This window comes from Triticum urartu, chromosome 3 (genome assembly GCF_003073215.2).
Source record: "Triticum urartu cultivar G1812 chromosome 3, Tu2.1, whole genome shotgun sequence".
NCBI lineage: Eukaryota > Viridiplantae > Streptophyta > Magnoliopsida > Poales > Poaceae > Triticum > Triticum urartu.
The window spans coordinates 34,395,944-34,412,531 of record NC_053024.1 but is presented as its reverse complement, the minus strand read 5'-3'; the positions used below and the strand labels follow the sequence as shown (position 1 = coordinate 34,412,531).

Here is a 16,588-nt window from a genome sequence, read left to right as displayed (position 1 = left end):
ATGGTGGAGCTGCACTTGCCTCGCTCCACAGATTCTAGAGTAGATGACTACCGAACAGGGCCATAGTAGTAGCCCCAATGTCAGGAGAGAGATGTCTATTTTACTGATCAACGTGCTAGTGGTAGTTTAAGCTGATTGCGGTGCTCTCGATGCTTATATAGAAGAAAAGGAAGCGATTCGGAAACAGATAATCTGAAAAGAAGAAACCTTTCTTTTTCTGCTTCCCCTTCTCACTCCACCTCCAGCCTAGCTAGTTGGGTAGTTCATGTCTCGCCTCGCTTCGCCCCCCTTCCAAATCGCAACAAGGCCGCAATATAATCAGTGCTCTGCAATTAAAGAAACTAGGTGATACTCCGCGCGTTGCTGCGGGATATTAGTATGCCATATTGTAAACATTTATGAGGTGCATTCTTAGAGTGTAGATAAGGGATAAAAGGAAAATGAACTTATCACTGAAGTAGTATGTTTGCGAGGTCACAGAGACCACAGTTGGAAAATGTGGTAGTACAACATGTGGAAATTCTTGCTAAGTTCAAATATATACATATATAAATAATATAATCAGCTTAAGCAAGTTTGGTGTATTATACTGATATAGATGTTGACTCATACGATAATTTTGCAATGATGTGAAGTTTATTCTAGTACAAACTAACCCAATTTCATACATAGAGATTATTTTACTATTCATAATTTGTTGAAGGGAGATAATTCTCCAGATAGTTCGGATATAAGTACATCTACAACAAACGACTGGAACCATAAAAATAATTTTACTGGCCAGAAAGGCAATGCATGCAGCAGTTTGAGACGTATATATGCCACTGTTAGGGAGATATAGGGTAGTTGATACAAAGGAGCGATGACCTTAATACATGAATGTAAGATGAATGTAACCATATATTGAAGGAATAAGACACTTGGTAGTGTAGCAGTAGAGATTTAGTGAGGGGGAAACTTTTAAAGTTGCAACCTTCTTGGATGTATGCATCAGACTTGAAAAAACGCCAGGTGACCAAAGTTTATAATTAAGCAAGATGAACTTGGGACATTTAAATCAATAATAGAAGTATAAACAGAAGTTTCCCAAGCAACGGATGATGAACTGTAAAAAGGACCGAGAATTAAAGATTGATGAGAAATCATGAATTTTGGACTGTAATTACCTCTTTGACAGGAACGTCGAGGTAGAGGATACAGGCCGGCTGCAATGCCATGCTCTTGTATGTCAGACTTTAAGCCTTTATATATAACTCTACAGAAAGATTAGGAACATACAGATCATAAACTAATTAAACTCTTTCTGCTTCAAAATTGAATATGAACTACTATATGATGTTATGAACTAATGAACTTGTTATCACTAATTGCAGAAATTTCTCAAATGAGTGATCAAATGGTTATTGAGAAATAGATAGATATCATACCACATCACTGAAGATTTCGGGGACCTCATGAACCTAGCTAACTAACATCTGTTAAAGTTACATATACCTACTGCTATAGGTTGAGCGATTAAAATAGGTGCTGATGATCAGTGGTGTCATCCGCGTGGACAGCAGGACCTCATCGAACAGCGAAATCCTGTTTAGTACATTACGGGATATCAATTTTTCCCAATCTTGTAAACAGAAGGGTTCAGAAAGGTAACCAATTGATGTAACTGTATACAAAAGAAACATCAAATTTAAGCTAGTATCTAGTATATGGTAAATTCCCGGTACCTCTTTAATTGGTACCTCATCACTGGTCCTCTTCTTATTATCTCTTCGTCTTCCAGCACTTGTCACTGGCATCTTCATCACGATCAGGATCTCCCCCAAGGATCAGGCAAGGTAGATCTGTTTCCAAAATGCAATGTTTTAATGTTTTTGTTGGGCCGCAAGAAAACCCACCAGTCAATCTCTGTTCTTGCTCCACGGAGAAATAAGATGACTGACAGATCAGACATGGGCAGCAGCAAGAATCGCTCACCTGGAATCCTTCCTACCTACTCTTCCTAGGCGCCTTCTTGAATTTCTAGAGGCAAGACCTGCAATGGACCCACACTATATATGAAGGCAGAACCATCAAGCCATCGACACTGATTGGGGTGCAGCTGCACCGGTTACTCCTGCAATGGGAGGTAGAGGAGTAAGATCTGATGGAGAACGTGAAGAGAGATGTGATTCGGTGGGTGGAAGAGCAAATGTCGGGGAGAAGAGCCCCTCTGTTAAATCTAGCACCAAGGGCAAAATAGTGAGGGGCGATTAATCCTCTTCTTTCATGTGCATCTGTGGCTGACGTTTCATATCGTGAGTGAATAGCATGTCAGTTGGAAGAGAGAGCGACGGCGAGTGAGGTTGGAGCGAGGAAGACGAAGCCTAGTCGCATCGATCAACTACAATTACATGGGCTCACCCCACGCACCAAAAACCTGCCCAAGCCTACATGGGCTGGCACCAATGACAAAGCCAGCCACATATGATTTATTGGACCCGGCAGCCCAGTTGTTGGCTTACGCGCGAGTACATCTGCAGCCCAGCCAAAAAAATCGAGTCGTAGCGCTAGGAGGCAGCCAGCGAGCAGGGCCGCTCGAAAGAACGAAGCGGTATTTTTCACTTCGCGGTGGCAAGTCTCGGTAATTTTGTTCACTTATGATCAGACGGCTGGCACTGCTTAGTTATACTACATCAACGGCTATAATAATTCAGATGACGTGACTTCATGAGGATCTAGAAAAATCAGCTAGTGAGGTGCTCCTATTTAGATATAGAAGATTGTTGAAAATATGAGCAAATTACTACGAGATTTAATCCGAATAAACAGAAGATAAATCATGACCACAGCAGCAAAGATTAAACTAATCATGCGAACTAGCATAGCAGATGAACATATCACATCTAGGGCACACACTAGAAGCATGAATTCTACCACGATCTCGAACATGAAGGATATAATCACATACGGTGCAGCGGGTGCAGCACCGCCGGCGTTGACGTTGTCGCCCATGTCGTCGAGGACGAGGTTGCCGAGGTCGGGGAAGAAGTCGTTGTTCGCGAAGTCGTCGCTCCCAGCAGTCGCGCGAGTGCGCTACCCAAAAACCTGATCGCCCCTCTCCCGTACAGGATCACGAGAGGCGGGGTTCCGGAGGCCTGCTGTCCCTTCTCGCGGTGCATGCTGGAAGGAGGGATGGAGAAGACTTGCTTGGCGGCGCAATGATCTGGAACGGTGGTGAGAAACCATACGAAGCGGCGGCGGCTAGGGTAGACGTCTGCCTGACTATATAGTTCAGGCCGGGTAGGTCGTGGGAGTAAACCCCACGTCCGAGTCGTCACGATCCAAAAAAATCGGAAATGGTTCAGTAATTAACGCGTCCGTTAATTATTAATTAATGACTCATTAATTTTGCCATGCAGCAAAAATATAGACAACATGCATAGCTCTGTCCTCGGCTCAGCTCAATCCCGCAACCCGCGACGCGGCGCGGCGCGTCGTGACGAGGCGAGGCGTGGCGTGGCGAGGCGAGCGAGGAGGAGGAGGGCGCGTGTCGGTCTCCTCTTCTCATACTCATACAAGTGGTAGCACTGGTAGAAAAAGGGCCTATAGTCCCGGTTCGTAAGGGCCTTTAGTCCCGGTTCCTGAACCGGGACTAAAGTGTCGGTACTAATGCCCTGACCCTTTAGTCCCGGTTCAATCCAGAACCGGGACTGATGGGCCTCCACGTGGGTAGTGCGCAGAGCCCAGTCAGGAGACCCTTTGGTCCCGGTTGGTGGCACCAACCGGGACCAATAGGCATCCACGCGTCAGCATTTCTGTGGCTGGGGTTTTTGTTTTTTTTTGAAGGGGGGTTGGGGGTTTTGGGGGGTTAATTTAGGTGTTTCATATATTGTGTTAGCTAGCTATAATTAATAGAGAGAAGAGTCCTCTCTTATGTCCGTGTTTGGTCAACGCTACGTACTATACATACGTATAGAGAGGACTAGACACGCTGGCTAGCTAGTAAGCAAACGAAAGAAACAGAAGATCGTCATGAACATATATGCATACAGAGAGAAGTGATATCGACCACCTCTCCTTCTCCGAGAGATTGGTCGAACAACAAGTTCTCGTATATCTATCTGACACTACCGGCTACATATATACAATAATTATCTCTTACAAATATAATCATACGGACTCAGGGTCCACATAGAATTCTCCATCTTCAGGGATCACGTGGTCAAGAAAGAATGCCGCCAATTCCTCTTGAATTCCTCGCATGTGAGCTGGTGCTAGGAGTTCATCCCTCTTTCGAAACATCTAATTTGAAGAAGGGGGTCAATACATATATATATGAATGAATGAAACTCAACACAAATGATGGTAATAAAGTAAAATTGTGAATGATGGTAATAAACTCCTCTTCTTAAAAAAGAAGAAAAAGAAGAGGAGAAGGAAGAAAGGAATAGTGGAGAAGAAGAGAAAATAGAATATAGGAGTATTCTATTTTCTCTTCTTCTCCACTATTCCTTTCTTCCTTCTCCTCTTCTTTTTCTTCTTTTTTCTTCTTCTTATTTATTTCTCCTCTTCTTTTCCTCTCCTCTTCTTCTTTCTTTCCTCTTCTTATTTTCTTCTTTCCTATCCTTCTTTTTCTAAAATTGTAACTTTTGCATATATAAAACTCTTCTAAAATTGTAACTTTCTATATAAAACTTTCCTATCGGGAGGGGGAGAAGATCGAAAAAAAAAAAGAAGAAAAAAAAGAGGAGAAGAAGAAAGGAATAGAGGAGAAGAAGAAAAAAATAGAAAAAATTCTATTTTTTCTTCTTCTCCTCTATTCCTTTCTTCTTCTCCTCTTCCTTTTCTTCCTCTCCTCGTCTTCTCCTTCTTCTTCTCCTTCTTTCTCTACTTATTTTCCTTTTCCTTATTTTACTTTTTCCTCTCCACTAACATAAAATGCACTAACCTAAAATGCAACAAACATAAAATGCACTAAAGAGGCTCAACTAACCTAAAATCAGTGATAAAATGCACTAACCTAAAATCGATATCTACTAACAACTTAAAAAAATTAATACATATATGAAAAAATGCATATATGAAAAAAACATCATCATATCATCAACAGAAAAAAAACATCATCATATCATCAACAGAAAAAAACATCATCATATCATCAACAGAAAAAAAAACATCATCATATCATCAACATCATCATATCATCAACCTAAAGGGCGCCGGCGCGGGGCGACGACGGGCTCGGGGCGGCGACGGGGCGGGGCGACGGCGGCGGGCTCGGGGCAGCGACGGGGCGGGGCGACGGCGGCGGGCGCGGGGCGACGACAGGCTCGGGGCGACGGCGCGGGGCGACGACATACGGGCTCGGGGCGGCGACGGGGCGGGGCGGGGCGACGGCGGGGCGGGGCGACGACGGGGCGGGGCGACGGCGGCGGGCGCGGGGCGACGGCGCGGGGCGACGACGGGCTCGGGGCGGCGACGACGACGACGAACGGCCTGGGGGCGTCGGGGCGAATGGGAGCGGTTGGCCAAAATTTCACAAGTGGTGGCTTATATAGCCAGAGCAATGGTCCGGGACTAATGCTCCCTTTAGTCCCGGTTGGTGCGACGAACCGGGACCAAAGGCCAATTTTCGGCAGCCGAAAGGGCGGGAAGCGAAGGCCATTGGTCCCGGTTGGTGCCACCAACCGGGACCAATGGCCTTGTGCTGCATCGCTAGCTGAAGTTTAGTCCCACATCGCTAGCTGAAGGGCGCCGCACTTGTTTATAAGCGCTGATGTGCCTGCCCATTCGAGCTCCTCTCTAATGCAGGCTTTCGGGCCTAAACTTGTTACTGCCTGTGGGCCTATTGGGCCTCTGCGGGCCTAAATCCTGGCCCATGTAGGGTTTCTAGTCGTATTCAGGCCGTGGAGGCCCAGCAGGTGACATTTTTTTTGGTTTTTTCTTTTTTATTTCTACATTTTTTTGGTTTTTTATTTTTTTTATTTCTACTTAAAACTAAATACTTACAGTTTTTTAGTGACTTCCTTTTGCTTTTAGAGCACCACAAAGCCCTCTCCCCCTCGGCCAGAAAAAACAGAGCACTGTGCTCTGCTCTTGCGCGAGGGGGTATATATAGGCACCTCATTGGTCCCGGCTGATGACATGAACCGGGACTAAAGGGAAGCCTTTGGTCCCGGTTCAAGCGACCAACCGGGACCAATGGTGGTGGGCCAGGAGCGAGGCCCATTGGTCCCGGTTCGTCCCACCAACCGGGACCAAAAGGTCCAGACGAACCGGTACCAATGGCCCACGTGGCCCGGCCGGCCCCCTGGGCTCACGAACCGGGACCAATGCCCACATTGGTCCCAGTTCTAGACTGAACCGGGACTAATGGGCTGAGCCGGCGTGGACCATAGCCCTGTTTTCTAGGAAGAGCTCACCTTATAAAGAGGTGCAACTCTCTCTCAACTTCCGGGGTGGGACTAAACTTTAGCCTCACTCACTCCACTCACATGTGTGCATGAATGGGCCAAGAGAATTTCAGAATTTTAGTTGGGCTTTGGGCCAAAGGCCTACTAGCAAAATTCCAACAATCCCCCACAAAGTCTCATTGGCACATCTCATCATTTAGTTCCAAAACATTGTTTTATATATCGGTGCTTAGTGGAGACTGTGAAGTTGAACTTCCACTTAGAAATTTATGCTACACTAGATCACAACTTGAATAGTGGACTATGCCTTGAACTACAAGTTTTCTGTGAAACTAGTTTCACACAAATTCTTGACCGATACTGGGCTGCCGCAAGGCTTCCCCGCGGGTGGAGCGTATACGTCATACTCCAGGGCCTTTCATGAATTTATTAGAGAACACCCAATTCTCACAGACTGCGACGTTAACAGTCAAATTCATATAGGTGTGTTCCTCAGAAGATGTTCTGCAGGACAACATCTCTGCTTACCCGAATAAGCCACTTGGAACACATTAAGATAAGTATCAACCTGCCATGCAGATCAGGAGAGTATTGCATCTTCACGGAGTGGGATAATTAATATAGGGATACTCTCCTCCCAGCTGACCAACAGCTTGTCTCCCACTTCTACTTCACGGGATCTCCGATCACATAGAGTGGTTTACCACTATGGACAACTCATGCGGTGGGTCTCAAACCCATCTCCATCGATGCATTATCTATCACATTACGTGATAGACCCTTTGTGAAGGGATCTGCCAAGTTTTTCGACGTTTGGATATAATCCAACGTAATAACTCCGGAGTTCCTCAATTTTCTGACAGATTTTAGTCTCCTCTTCACATGCCTTGAGGACTTCATATTGTCCTTAGAACTGTTTATCTTGACGATCACAGTTTGATTATCACAGTTCATCAGGATAGGGGGTATTGGTTTTTCAACCATAGGTAAGTCCATCAAGAGTTCACGAAGCCACTCTGCTTCAACAGTGGCAGTGTCTAATGCTGTGAGTTCTGCTTCCATAGTTGACCTCGTTAAGATGGTCTGCTTGCAAGACTTCCAGGAAACAGCGCCACCACCAAGTGTAAAAACATAACCACTTGTGGCCTTAATCTCATCAGCATCAGATATCCAGTTTGAGTCACTATAACCCTCCAGTACCCTTGGATACCCGGTGATAGTGAATCCCATAGCTCGCGGTGCCTTAACAAATAGCGCATAACTCTCTCAAGCGCATGCCAATGATCATCTCCACGGTTTGACACAAACCGACTCAGCTTGCTCACAGCAAAAGAGATGTCAGGCCTCGTGGCACTCGTCAAAATTACATAAGCGAGCCAATAATCTGAGAATACCTCAGTTGATCTCTAGCAATCCGTCGATTCTTTCGAGCAAGCAACACACTAGCATCATATGGAGTTGGAGAAGGCGTGCAGTCGCTATACCCAAAACGACTCAAGACCTTTTCCACATAATGAGACTGAAGCAGTGTGATCCCACCATTCTCAATCTCTCAACAGCTTGATGTTTAAGATAACATCAGCTACTCCTAGATCCTTCATCTCAAAACAGCGAGATAAGAAATCCTTAACCTCCTTGATTAAATCAAGTTTGGTTCCAAAGATCAATATGTCGTCGACATACAGACAAAGAATAACTCCTTCGCCCCCACCATAGCGATAGTACACGCACTTGTCACCATCGTTTACTACAAAGCCGGCAGCAGTTAATGTTCTTTCGAACTTCTCATGCCACTCCTTAGGAGCTTGTTTAAGGCCATATAAAGACTTTAATAACTTGCACACCTTTCCTTCCTGACCAGGTACTACAAAACCATCTGGCTGATCCATGTAAATTTCCTCCTTCAACTCTCCATTGAGGAAAGCCGTCTTAACGTCCATTTGATGAACGAGAAGACCATGTGAGGCAGCCAGTGATAGTAGCACCCGAATTGTGGTCAGTCTAGCCACGGGTGAGTAAGTATCAAAGAAGTCTTCACCTTCTTTCTGGGTATAACCCTTGGTCACAAGCCGTGCCTTGTACTTTTCAATCGTACCATCAGGTCTAAGCTTCTTCTTGAACACCCACTTACATCCTACAGGTTTGCACCCATAAGGACGGTCAGTGATCTCCCAGGTACCGTTAGCTAAGATGGAATCCATCTGGCTACGATACATTCCTTCCAGTAGTCAGCATCAGGAGATGCATAGGCTTCTGAAATAGTCTTGGGTGTGTCATCCACGAGGTACACAATGAAATCATCACCAAAAGACTTTGCAGTCCTCTGTCTCTTACTCCTCATAGGAGTTCCATTGTTACCCTCAACAGGATTCTCAACGTGTTCCATCGCAATGGTGGGTTCAGGAATTACAGTGAATTCCTCACTAGATGGAGTAGGTATCTCCTGATTTGATGAACTCGACATATCCTTCATAGGAAATATGTCCTCAAAGAAAGTTGCATCATTTGATTCCATAATCGTACCAACATGCATGTCGGATACCTCAGATTTTATTATCAAAAATCTATAGCCGATGCTATGAAAAGCATAGCCCAGAAGAACACAATCCACGGTTTTTGGTCCAAGCTTGCGCTTCTTGGGAATTGGTATATTGACTTTCGCCAAACAACCCCAAGTACGTAGGTAAGAGAGTTTCAACCTTTTCCTTTCCCATTCCTCAAATGGAGTCATGGTCTTATGCTTTGTGGGAACTCGGTTTAGGACATGACACGCAGTCATTAGCGCCTCCCCCCACCATTCCTTGGATAGACCCGAAGTGTCTAACATGGTGTTAACCATATCAGTTAGAGTTCGGTTCTTTCTTTTGGCTACCCCATTTGACTGGGGTGAGTAGGGAGGCGTCCTCTCATGGATTATACCATGTTCCGCACAAAACAGATCAAATTCATTGGAAAAATACTCTCCACCACGATCGGACCTAAGCCGTTTAATTTTTCGATCAAGTTGGTTCTCTGCCTCAGCTTTATAGTTTTTAAAGAAAGTCAAAGCCTCATCTTTTGATTTCAGAAGATACACATAACAATATCTAGTGGAGTCATCAATCAACGTCATGAAGTATCTCTTTCCACCTTTTGTCAACACGCCATTCATCTCACAAAGATCAGAATGTATAAGCTCTAGTGGCGCCAAGTCTCTTGCCTCTGCAGTCTTATGGGACTTGCGAGGTTGCTTAGCTTGCACACATACTTGGCACTTGGAGCCTTTGACAGTAGAGATTTTCGGAATTAAATTCATATTGGCTAACCGCGTCATGCAACCAAAGTTAATATGACAGAGTCGTGAATGCCAAATATCAGACTCATTATTGTGGCAAACATTATTAATAACTTTAGTGCAAATATCTGACAAAGATAGGCGGAACAAGCCTCCGCACTCATAGCCTTTTCCAACAAATTGTCCACACTTAGAAATTACAACTTTATTGGATTCGAAAACCAACTTAAAACCATCTCGACATAAACGGGAACCGCTAACGAGATTTTTATTGATGGACGGCACATGATGAACGTTCTTCAGACGCACAGTCTTCCCCGAAGTAAACTTCAGATCGACCGTACCAACACCTCGAACGATGGCATGTGACCCGTTCCCCATCAGCACGGGTGAAGTCCCTGTTGCCTGGTAAGAAGAAAACATGGAGGCGTCAGCACAAACATGTACATTGGCACCGGTGTCAATTAACCAATCAGGGGATTGAAATACTGAAAGGATGGTAGGAAAAATACCGTACCCTGATTCCTTCATATCAGTATCACCGATGACAACATTAGCGGACTTGCCGCTCTTCTCATGTTCGCGCTCCTCAAAGCGGTTAGGACACTTCGGAGCCCAGTGATTAGGATCACCGCAGACATGGCAAAGTCCCTTCCCCTTCTTATGAGAATTCTTCTTGAAGTTGGTAGAATGTGATGGCTTGTTCTTTGTATCAAACTTGCCTTTGCCCTGAGTTTTGTTCTTATTGTTTTTGAACTTGTTGGGCTGGGAGTTCTTCTTCTGTACCATGTGGGCACTAGAACCTCCCTCAGCAACTCGAGCACGTGTGTCCTTTGCTCTCGCCTTCTCTTCAACATCAAGAGTACCAATGAGATCCGCAACGGAAAACTCCTGTCTCTTGTGTTTCAGGGAAGTAGCAAAATTGTTCCACGAAGGTGGAAGCTTGGCAATGATGCCTCCGGCAACAAATTTGTCCGGCAACACACACTTGAAGTACTCAAGTTCTTTTGCGAGCGACTGTATCTCATGAGCCTGCTGTACAACAGGGCGCTCATCAGTCATCTTGTAGTCATAGAATTGCTCCATGACGTACAACTCGCTGCCGGCGTCCGAGGCACCAAACTTGGCCTCGAGCGCAGCCCACATGTCCTTGTCGTTGTCAAACGACATATACGAATCCACAATGGAGTCATCAAGAACACTCAGAAGAGCGCCTTTAAAGAGGGTATCGATCTTCTCAAAAGCTTCCAGCTGTGCTGGATTAAGATCGCCCTCAGGCTTGCCCTTGGTGGCATCATAGCAGCCCATGGTCTGAAACCAGTAGACTGCTCTCGTGCGCCACCTCTTATATTGCGCCCCCTTAAAGGCAGGCGGCTTCAGATGCGCAGCAAAACCACTCGGAGTAAATTGCCTATAATCAGGTTTTTGGATTGTTGGAAATATGAGCAAATTACTACGAGATTTAATCCGAATAAACAGAAGATAAATCATGACCACAGCAGCAGAGATTAAACTAATCATGCGAACTAGCATAGCAGATGAACATATCACATCTAGGGCACATACTAGAAGCATGAATTCTACCACGATCTCGAACAGGAAGGATAGAATCACATACGGTGCAGCGGTGCAGCACCGCCGGCGTTGACGTTGTCGCCCATGTCGTCGAGGACGAGGTTGCCGAGGTCGGGGAAGAAGTCGTCGTTCGCGAAGTCGTCGCTGCCAGCAGTCGCGCGAGTGCGCTCCCCAAAAACCTGATCGCCCCTCTCCCGTACAGGATCACGAGAGGCGGGGTTCCGGAGGCCTGCTGTCCCTTCTCGCGGTGCACGCCGGAAGGAGGGATGGAGAAGACTTGCTTGGCGGCGCAATGATCTGGAACGGTGGTCAGAAACTATACGAGGCGGCGGCCGCTAGGGTAGACGTCTGCCTGACTATATAGTGCGGGCCGGGTAGGTCGTGGGAGTAAACCCCACGTCCGAGTCATCACGATCCAAAAGAATCGGAAACGGTTCATTAAATAACGCGTCCGTTAATTATTAATTAATGACTCATTAATTTTCCCATGCAGCAAAAATATAGACAACGTGCATAGCTCTGTCCTCGGCTCGGCCTCAATCTCGCAAGCCGCGACGCGGCGCGTCGTGACGAGGCGTGGCGTGGGGCGAGGCGAGCGGAGGAGGAGCGCGCGTGTAGGTCTCCTCTTCTCATGCTCATACAAGTGGTAGAAGAGCTCACCTTATAAAGAGGTGCAACTCTCTCTCAACTTTCCGGGGTGGGACTAAACTTTAGCCTCACTCACTCCACTCACATGTGTGCATGAATGGGCCAAGAAATTTCAGAATTTTAGTTGGGCTTTGGGCCAAAGACCTACTAGCAAAATTCCAACAGAAATCCCAATCAAGGGATCACATGCTGAGAGGAGAACAAGAAGCAGCACAAAATCAATCAACTGAAAGAAAGAAACACAGGGCACCCGCGGGACAAACCGGCTAGAGGCCTTGGCTCTGCGCCTTGATGTGATCGAGACCTTGAAGAGTCGATCGGAGCAGCGGCGGCAGAATGAGTCAGACCCGGAGGTGCTGCATCGGGAGAGCTCCTATGTGACGCTCTCTGCGTCAAGCAGTCGAGCGATCGCATAGGGGATCAAGAGACAGGGCCGGCCCATCTCTCTCGCGAACAGTAGCTCACGGCGGAATAAAAAAAAGCTGCGTTGCCAGGAATCGAACACAAGACCTACTGCTTAGGGCATCTCCAGCCGCGCCCCCAAGAAGGCCCTTCAGGCGTTTTTTCGTCCGTCGGCGCCAAAAAATCGGCTCAGTCGCGCCCCCAAGAGCCCAGTTTTCGCCGGCTCGGGCCGAAATTGGCGCCGGCGGACCCAACCCGAACCCGGCGCGCTGGGGGTCGCTCGGGGGTGCCGGGCGAATCGTTTTTGGCGCGAATTGCCGCGGGCCCGCCGTGTCAGCGACTCTACTCTCTTCTTGCCCCTTCGTCGTCCTCATCACCTCGTTTCCCGCGGCGAATCAATGCCAAAGCTGCCGCGCGCTGCCGCGCCTGTTAGCCTCCATTGATGCCTAACGGGCGGCGTAGTGAAGGCTGGGCGACGCGTCCCTCGGCCGCCACGCAATCACGCCACGCGTAACGCGCTGGCCAAGCCAACCACGCGGCGTCTCCGCCTATAAAAGCCGACTGCAAGCGCGCCGGAGAGACTGACCCCGATCATCCACCGACGACGCGCTCGTTCCTCCCCCTTTCCTCCTCTCGCCGTCACCAGTTGAGAAAGCATGGCCGAGCGTTTCCCAGGCGACGGCGCGGCGGCGAACGGATTCGGGCGCCGTCATCTGCACGAGGACGAGGCTCGCCTCCTTTTCGAGACCGAGTACCCGGTCCCGCCGGACATGCGGGTGCCCGGGGCGTGGAGGATCAGCGCCGGCGGCGTGGCGGTGCCCCCGGTACCCACCAGCGCGGCGCGGCGTGCGGAGATCGCACGCATCCGCTCGTCCCTGCCGCGTGCGGCGAGGGAGGGGCCTCGGTACGTCCCCGACAGCCCAATCTGGGAGCCGTACTTCCGCCGCTGGCACGACGAGCAGCTCGAGGCCACCAATGGCGTCGTGCCCTCCGGTAGGTTCAACGCCGCCGGCCGGCGTCGGTGGTGGGGCGTGCCCGGGCGTACGTTGGAGTCCGTCCTCGAGTACATCGAGGGCGGCAACACGCCGCGCCTCGAGTACCCCGCTCCCCCGTCCTTCTCACGCCGCCGCCGGGGAAGCTCCTGGACGCCGAGGCGCATGGAGACTGGGGTGTCCTCCTCCTCGTCCGGCGGCTCTCCCTGCCTCCACCTCCGCCCCGTCAAGCCGGAACCCAGGACACGCCTGTCAGCGCGTGTACCCGCAGCTCCGGCGCCCTCGTCGAGCCCAAGGTGGAGTCCAGCCTCCCCCCGGAGTACGAGGAGATAGCCCGGCGTGGCTTCTCCGACGAGGACGTCATGTGGTGGTCGCGAGACGAGATGATCCGGCAGCGCCGGACCCTGGTGGAGATTGCCGCCCGCAAACGTGGGCGCGAGGACGAGGACGGTGTCGTCGTCCTCGATAGCGACGACGACGACGCCCCCGGACCGTCCAACCCGCCGCGCCAACCGGGGGAGGGATGCAGCAGGGACGGCGGAGGCGTAGGCGGGGGCGACGACGAGGACGACGACGACGACGGTGACTACACGCGGTCTCCAGCCTCCTCGGCATGTAGAACCGCGTGGGCGGGCGGCAAGGGAGACGGCGGGGGTAGCCCGCGGTAGTTTTTTTTTTTTGTAAAATATGTTTGTGGTGCAAACTGGTTGCCCGCGGTGATAAATCTTTTGTAATTTTTCAGATGAAGGTGTGGATTATTTTTTAAATGTATTTTTTAGATGGAGATGAAGACCTCTGATATTTTTTAAATGATGGGTTATGCAAAGTGGCACTCGCTGGTAGGCTGTTGTGGTAATTTTTTTTCTTTTTTAGATGAAGGTGAGGATTAACTTTTTTTTGAGATTTTTTTAGACGGAGGCCAAGACTTTATTTATTTTTTAAATAGAAACGTGTGCATAGCTTCCTCTCAATCTGCGCCACAGGATGGCGCTCCAATCACTAGTTATTGACACTGGAGGTACAGTACGACGATCGGTCGCTGGCGGTGGTGGCATGCCTTTGCCACGGCATCCTTTGGTTTGACTATTGAGCAGCGCGGTGACTGTGTTGGTGAGTGTTAGGGATCTTTTGTGATCTCACTAATAGCACATGATTACTCTTGGATACAAGGATTTGGATATGCTAAAAATACGATGTGTAATCCTGAGATCTTTTATGATTCGCTTCCAATGAAGTACTACGATTGCATATGTCCAATTTCAGATATACGCTTCCTACGTATGAATTTATGAAGCATATCTCAAATGATTTGATCGAATTTGATGGATTTATTTTCTTTTATTTATGATATGATACACCGCCTACTAAGATTAGACTTATAACAAGAGACAAATGGGAGAGAGGGAGGGTGAGACAGATCGAGAGACAATACGCCACCATTATGGCCGTGGGCACATCCTCTTCTATGCTCGGCGGCGCTTTCCTTCTCCTCGTCCTCTCCTCGGCCACTGAAGTTCAGGGCGGGCCAAGCTCGAGCGCCGCGCCACGTTCCCCGCTGGACTACCTCTGCAACAACCTCGGACCTTGGTACGTCGGGGCGAACGACTGCGTGTCCACACTCTGCATCGACTCCTCCTGCCGCTCTGCGCCCGGCTTGCCGGAGCTCGCAGTGATCGCCACCAGGCTGACGGTGTCCAACGCCACGGTGGCCAAGGCGAGCATCGAGCATGCGCTCGCCCACGTCAAGGACGGCAAGGCCAGGAAGGTAATGCGGTCGTGCCTCCAACTCTACACCGGCGCCATCCCAAGGCTGCAGTGGGCGGCGCGGTCGGCTGCTGCTGGGCGATACAGCGGTGTACCGGAGGTGATACTGGCTGCTAGGTACGTCTCATCTAAGTGCACCAATTTGGCCGGCGAGGGGGCACTTCCCAAGGAGAACGTTGAGTTCTTCATGATGGCCTACGTCGCGGAGGCCGTCGTCGAAGGGGTGCAGCTTTTTATCAGCTGGCCAATGGATGAATAACCCGCTCTTCCCCTCCGTAATAATAAGATAAAGACGCTGTCAAAACTGTAAGAACTATGCAATGGTGTATTTGTGGCCGGCCAATCAAGTCACCGTTGCTTGGTCCCTTTTCGTTGTTGGTGTGTGAATATAGATAGACGCGTTGGGCTGTGGTTGGTGGTTGCTCGACCGGAACGACCGATCGCAATACCTACATCTACGTCTACTTCTACGTGTTTAGTGGTCTCTAGCAAGCCACGACCGACTCCTGTTTCACATACGTGAGGCGCAGGCTCACGACTGCTCGCCGCTAGTGACAAAAACAAGGAAATACGTGTTTTATTTGACGCTCCGGCCCGTTCAGGACTGGACAGTCCTGGTCCGCTCAAAAACAAGGAAATACATGTTTTATTTGGACACGCCGCACGCGCGGTTCAGCTCGGGCCGTCGCGAGCTTGTCGCTTCCCCGTCGTCGCCGCCACACATCTTCATCTTCCCATTATCCAATGCAATCCAATCCAATTCAATCCAACCAAATCCATCTCCGACCTTGCGCACTCGCTGCCGTCGCTGGGAGCAAATAAACACGAACCCCGCCAATTCATCTCCGGCCAGTCAGTGCCTCCACCGCCATGATGGGAACCACAGCAATTGCATAACTGCTAATATTGCCCAAGCACAAACAAAGGCCTTCTCCTCCTCGTTACTCACCACCACGCAACGCCACCCCCGCCGGCATCTCCCGCGGTGCTCCTCATCTTCATCCACGCCCCCTGGCGGCGGTGCTCCTCATCTCTCATCCGCGCCTCCCTAGCGGTGGGGGCTTCTCATCTGCGTCATCAATGTCGGGCTCGCCGCCAACAATGAACTTGCTCCTGCCAGCCTAATAGGCTTGTGCTGCTTCGTCGGCTCCCTTGCTTCTTCTAGCTGTCACCCAAGGCCTCCTCCTCGTTTCTCACCGCACCACCCCGCCGCCATGCCTCAACCCATCTCCCGCGGTGCTCCTCATCTTTCATCAGCCTCCCTAACGGCGGGGCTCCTCATCTGCGTCGGGCTCCTGCTGCCTGCTGCCAGCCTAATAGGCTTGTGCTGCTTCGTCGGCTCCCTCGCTTCTTCTCACCGTCGCCCAAGGTCCCAAGTCTTAAGTTGCACGCGCACCCCGCACGCGGATGTATGACTGTTTCTAGTATATATAGCGATGGCCTTAGAAGAACCAGGAGGCCGTGGATCGGTGAGGTGGCGTAAGACAGACCCTTGATGGATGGCAACCAATGGATGGAACAAAATGGAGGAAGATGAGCAC

At 49.2% G+C, this 16,588-nt stretch overlaps 1 protein-coding gene across 1 annotated transcript; it reads left to right on the top strand.

The window, feature by feature from the left end:
• The first annotated feature begins 14,601 nt into the window (after positions 1 to 14,601).
• Positions 14,602 to 15,438, top strand: LOC125547809. Its single transcript, XM_048711574.1, has one exon. The coding sequence runs from the start codon at positions 14,725 to 14,727 to the stop codon at positions 15,304 to 15,306; it is 582 nt and encodes a 193-aa protein (XP_048567531.1). The 5' UTR covers positions 14,602 to 14,724; the 3' UTR covers positions 15,307 to 15,438.
• Positions 15,439 to 16,588: the final 1,150 nt, after the last annotated feature.